The sequence below is a fragment of the Hemitrygon akajei genome, chromosome 14, assembly GCF_048418815.1.
Source record: "Hemitrygon akajei chromosome 14, sHemAka1.3, whole genome shotgun sequence".
Classification (NCBI taxonomy): Eukaryota; Metazoa; Chordata; class Chondrichthyes; order Myliobatiformes; family Dasyatidae; genus Hemitrygon; species Hemitrygon akajei.
In genome coordinates this window covers 26,988,351-26,994,664 of record NC_133137.1, presented here as the reverse complement: position 1 = coordinate 26,994,664, position 6,314 = coordinate 26,988,351, and the positions used below count along the sequence as shown (strand labels likewise).

The window sequence follows — 6,314 nt, the reverse complement described above, 5'->3', positions numbered from 1 at the left end:
GGCCCAGCGGCTTGACAGGCACTGTCTGTCCGAGCAAAACTTCAAGACCTCAACCAGAATGGACAGGGCCCGCCAGTAAAGCGCCGCGGAATAAAATGGATCCGAGTGAGACGCCTAATCCTGCCCGGGCTCCGGCTCACCTCCCCCGGACTTGTTACGGATTATGGCTACATTAATACTCCGCAGATGCACAGCGGAGTGTACTCGACCTGCGACGGGATTCAATGGGCTTTCCTGACAAAGTAAAGGGAGGGAGAGATGAGTTTTTAGCTAACTGGCAGACTGGACCCTGCTCCAGTTGACAGTACACCAGATACTATCATGTTTCTAATATATACTCAACATATGACGATGCGCGCTACGGTCTGGTTCAACTCTTTCTTCCCTCCTGGTTGGCGAAAACATTGCGCCTTGTATCTACCGTCCTCCTCTCTTCCTCCTGCGCTGCGTGCCCTTGCCCTTTCCTTGCTCACTGGCCGTGTCTCCATACAAACACCTTTTGCCTTCTCTTACTGCTGTTTCTCACGGAGTGGCGCATTCTTCTATCCCTCCCTCCCTCCCCTCCCCTCCCCTCCCCTCCCCTCCCCTCTGCGCCCCCCTCCCCCACCTCCACCGCTCACACGCGCGCGCGCGCGCGCACACACACACACACACACACACACATACATACACATACACACACACACACACACACGCACACACACACGCTCACACACACACACACAATCTGCCGATGACAGATTCTCGGCACGTCGGCCCACGTGAACCCGCCCCACAAGCTCCATAAAACATTCATTCCCTTACTGCGCTGTGCGCTTCCGACATTCGCCGCCCGGACTTGAATGCGGGTCAGCTCTCTTCACTTCGCTGCAGAAAAGAAGCTGAATTGCAGTGGCTTCGCCGCTTTACCCTTTTACCTTCTTCCTCCAGAACTCCTCGGGACTCATGGATCGGACTTCCCTGACTTCTGGGTCTCTTTGATGCTCACATATTGGGATGCTGAGTGTGGATCTTGCCCCTTCCCCATGAGTGACGCTGCTTACACCGGGAGAGCTCCCTCTCCAAGCTGCCGAAAGACGCACGCACCGGGTTTAACTTTCCCTCCGCACTTCTCCGGGTCGTGTTGGCTCCGAGGGTTTTAGAGAAAAAGGCTCACCACCGCCCAGCGCAGCGGAACAGCCGTGCCTTCTAGAAAGCAACGAAGCTGCAACGAGTTCACTAAGGAGATGATGGGTGAAGGTAGGAGAGATATCAGACCTCAAACTACAACTTTCTCTAGCACCACACAAAAAGTGCTTATTATTATTTCATTGCCAGCCGAAAATGTATTTGCTCCGTATAGCATTAAACGATGATAAAAATTCGCTCTGGTTAAAAATGGCAAACAGCTCTTCACTTTCTGAAAGTACGGACGAGGAAGTGAGCGCCGCCGTTTGAAGGGACGGGTGATTTAATGGAGGAACTGGCATTCAATATGTCAGGAGTTATTACCAGCTTTGGTAGGAACCGCGTCTACGGAATAATTAATAAGTCTCCCCTTGGGCTCGAATCGTCCCTGATGAAAAGTTAGATGTATTGTTCAAGAAAAGTTCCGTTGTGCACGATGCTAATTAAGGGAATAAATTGAGGGAAAAGCAGCGCTGGGAACCCCATCCATCCGGTCGTGCCTGGAGATGGCTCTGATCTCCTGTATAATTAACAGCCAGTATGAAATTCCAAGGTTGTGTGATTGGACAGGATGGCGGACAGGCCCGGCTGTCTATTTACTAGACACAGTGATATTTCATTATGCAGCACGCAGCGTGTCAGAGTTCCCAGGTGTTTTGGTACCTGAAAGTTTCTATGCCAGCCCTCGGGACCGCCTTTAGACAGGGACAGAAAAGGGCGATGGGGCTGATGGAGTTGTGTGGCGGGACCGTGAGTAAAGCATGCAGCACCAGGACAGTGAGGAGACGGGAGGAAAGCGACAGAACAAAAACCAGGGGTGCCACAGAAATATCGTCAGATGTGGAGGACAGAGAGGGGAACAGAGTAGGGGTGAAGTCGAGAGAAGTGCACACTGAGATAGCAAGAGCGCAAGCAATAACGATTCCAAGATGGACATAATGATAATTAGAGAAGCCCAGAGTCTAAAGCAGAATTAAAGGATAGAGTGCGCTGTGACCAGTTAGTTAAACCTACAGATGTATGGAAAGGAATCTGCGGAAAGAAAACAGACGGATGGAGTGATTGAAGTTAAATGGTTGGAGATATGCAATCTAAACCGGTGAGAGGAGCAGATGAACAGATAATGAATAACACAATAGGTACAGGGATTGAAATGTAAGTGGGCACAAGATACAGGCGTAATAAAGAGAAAAGAGGAAGCGGAAAGAACTAGTTAGTGAGGGAGTCCGGAAAGAGGAATTGGGAAACACGCATAGGAAAAGTGGGATTGATAGAAGGCAAGTGGGTAACGAGGAAAACGAACATAGATATAGACATAGAAGCCGAGCAACATAGGCATTTCCAGCATCTGCAGATTTTCTCTTGTTTGTAGATAGAAGCAGAAATCACCAGACAGAACAGTGTGAATTGGAGGTGCGATTTAGTAGCTTCTCATTGTAAAGGCTGGAGTGAATGATTTTTTTTAAATTTGTAAGATTTGGATTGATTGCAAAAAGGATAAAACGACTATTTTCGGGAAGGCAGGGTTGTTTCAGGGAGGCTAGAGGGTGGACCCGTACTGCTCAGTCTGCCAGAGTTTTAATTCTGCCCACAGTTCAGCAGTCGCTCTTAAATCGTTCTCGGATTTACAGACGAGGACAGTCCCAACCTGCTGTAAGTTTCTGTCAGAGGATCCACACATAGAGAACGGAGGCACTCCTCATCTCCAACGCCCCTGCCCTGTCCTGCCCAGCTACCCGCAACTCATCTCCAGCCCTGGGATTTATTATCCTTATTCATGAGCTAGATTCACGCTATACGCAGAATAGTTTTGGCAGCTCTCGTCTCAGGAATGGCAGGCAAGGTGGAGGTGATAGCTGTGTCGGGGCGGGGAGTGTGGGGTGGAATCCGGCTGTTGGACCTACTCCCAGTGCTTTTTTGCTTAAGGGGAAATGCTTCTGCTGTTGCTGAATGTCAGCAACGCGTGCCAATACATTCAGATTCCCTGCATCTGCTGTTTTCACTTCCCCATATTCAAGTATGCCAATATATTGAGTTAAAGCCCCGTACGCAGCTAATCTTGTTCAATTAGCATGCGCCCTGTGTGAGAGAGAAAGAGAGGTTGTTCGAAAGCGGATTGAAGATGAATTATCCCGCAGAATTCAATGGGTTAACACGCTCAAAAGCAGAGAACTGATGTTATCAGTCAATAAAAGCGGCATTGGCCATCTGGATTAATAATGGTGAAACGCGGGTGGCCATCACATAATGGCAAAGTCTTCCTAGAGCTGGAGCTGGCCGAGAACACAGGTGAAGCAGTAAGCGGTAGCCCCAGCCCCTCTCCCCTGCAGACTGATGACCATAACACAATGTATTTGAATGCTAAACAAATTTCATGTGTGAGTCGAATTGACTTTTCCATTGTCTTTATTTCGCAGGAAACAGACTCTTCTTTCTAGCGCTTTGCTTGCATTATCTCCCCAAAGCCGAGTCCTGTCCCAAGGGTTGCACGTGTTACACGGAGCCCATGACAGTCAGCTGCCAACAGCAGGGTTTCCAGTCAATTCCCGAAGGGATCCCAATCAGAAGCCAACGGATCTTTCTTCAGAACAACAAGATTCCCTTGGTGAGCTCGACCAGTTTCAGCTCTCGCCAGAACTTGACCGTTCTGTGGCTTCACTCCAACAACATCAGCGTTATACAATCCGGGGCTTTTGATGGCTTGGAGCGCCTGGAGGAGTTGGATATTGGAGAAAATATTAATCTCAAGTACCTGATTCCAACGGTTTTCAACGGATTGACGCGCCTCCACACCTTGCACCTTCACAGATGTGGGCTGTCAGACTTACCGAAGGGCATATTCAAGGGGCTTGGCTCACTGCAGTATCTGTACCTGCAGAGAAACGCCTTGGAGAGATTGCGAGATGACCTGTTTGTAGACTTAGCCAATCTCACGTCTTTGTTCTTGCACGGCAACAGGATCAAAGGTTTGTCGGAAAACGTCTTCCGTGGGTTGAGCAACTTGGATAAACTTTTATTGCATGAAAATCGAATTAGCGTGGTGCACCGGAGAGCGTTCCACGACCTAGGCAAACTTGGAATGTTGTATCTCTTTCATAATAACCTCACCGTGCTGACTGGACAGACCATGGACCCCCTCGTGTCACTCCAGTATCTCCGACTCAATGGAAACCAATGGATCTGCGACTGTCGAGCCAAATCACTTTGGGAATGGTTCCGGCGTTTTCGCGGATCAAGTTCGGTTTTGGAATGCCATATCCCCGCCCGCCTGGCTAACAGCGACCTTAAAACGCTCAGTCGTCGCGATCTGGAAATATGCCTGGATTCTTCTAACCAGATCCGGACCAGTATTTTCAGTACAAGAACCAGGTCTGATAAACTGCCAACCGTGGAACCCCCACTGAATTCTAGAGATGGTTCCATCAAGTGTTGTCAACCGGACGCGGATCAATCCTCCATAATTTACACCAAAGACAAATCGTCTCCCTCTTCCTACAACAGCAGAGGCTCCACTAATAATCCACTGAAGGACAAAGAGAACATCTCCAAAACTAGATACGCCGAAAACGATCTATCAAAAAACGGGACCTACAAAAATGGGTTGAGCGATGCTCCCATGGGGACTTTCTCTGCCAAAATAGACCAATCGTTAGTCATGCTCAGTCCAGAATTATTGAACAATCTAGACTCCTCTACAACCCCCACGACTAAAAAGAAACGAAAATGCTATAAAAAGCCCAAAGCGGATTCCTCGCAGTGCCGTCTCAACAACGGATCAAGCAGGATGCTTCTGTGGAAGTCAGTGCTTCTATCAGTCCCATTAATACCCTTCATACTGGAGCGCCGTTGTTAAGTGTAAACGCATCAGGTCTGGCCCGGTTCGGTGACGTACTTTCACTGGCCTCTATAGACAATTCTGAAGAGAGACTATATTATATTCGGAGGAAGCTTTGATCATTCAGAATACAAATTGGATGCCTTTATAAAATGCAAAAGAAACCACAAACAAAAATGAAAACAGATTGTATATATAGTTATACAGTATGTGCCCGAATTATTAAAATAACACACACACACACACACACACACACACACACACACACACACACACACACACACACACACACACACACACACACACACACACACACACACACACACACACACACACACACACACACACACACACACACACACACACACACCTCCTTTCAAATTCCATTGTGAATCAAGCTTTTCCAAGAAAAAGGCAGAAAAGGAAAAAAAAATGTCCTGGGTTTAATTTTCTGATAAAACATCAAGCAAATTTCACAGCCGAAGGTCGACAACTAAAAAAGGCTTTTTGAGGAGCAATCGATAATTGGGAATCCATGTTCTGGTACTTGCAATCTCCTTCCTCTGTCTGATTTTGATTTGAGTTGATTTGATTTCCCTTGTGGAATGTGACGCACTGGGCATTTTTGCTCTTGTCTCTGTGTTCCTGAAGTACCGACTCAGCCTGTCGTCTCACTCCCGCCGCATTTGTTACAGAATGCTGCCAAAAACGCATTTAATTTTACTTGTATAAAAGGCTCAAATATATTACAAAAAATAAAAAGATTTTTCTAAGATATCCTTTACGTCTAACGCTTTGTGCAACAAAACTAAGATTAGCGATTTTGATTTTAAAGGATTTCAATGTTTCCAAAGTTGTAAATTAATTTAACCACGGGTGCTCCAACGGAGCCGATTGTTCTTATTTAAAGATCAAAATCTTTCTGCAAATTAAAACTGGGGTTTTACCTGTAACGTAGAGATGAAACATATCATTTTATGTTAGGTTATCGAAATATGTCTAATGCATTCTTATTTATTTAAAACTAACTATGAAAATATATCATGCATGGCTTTAATTAAACATACACCGCGTAGAGAAGTGATTAGGAACGGACGGTTATCTGTATGCAGTCATTGTTACCGACGGTGGAGGGGACTCGTCTTTTTGTTAAGGTGCTGCCCAAACGGACAGCTAGGCTGGCGTTGAATGAGCCGAGAACCTCCCCACTCCTTCCCCGTCCCCACCTCCGCTTTGAATTTAACTGTTTGACTCCGCTTTTCCCGCACCTCCAGTAACAGTTTCCTGGCACATATTTTAAGTGTTAATATCG

General features: G+C 46.9%; 1 protein-coding gene across 1 annotated transcript; it reads left to right on the top strand.

The window, feature by feature from the left end:
* The first annotated feature begins 657 nt into the window (after positions 1-657).
* On the top strand, positions 658-5,779 carry rtn4r (reticulon 4 receptor). Its single transcript, XM_073065719.1, has 2 exons — positions 658-1,239; positions 3,585-5,779. Exons 1-2 carry the CDS (start codon positions 1,227-1,229, stop codon positions 5,018-5,020), a joined length of 1,449 nt encoding a protein of 482 aa, XP_072921820.1. The 5' UTR covers positions 658-1,226; the 3' UTR covers positions 5,021-5,779.
* Positions 5,780-6,314: the final 535 nt, after the last annotated feature.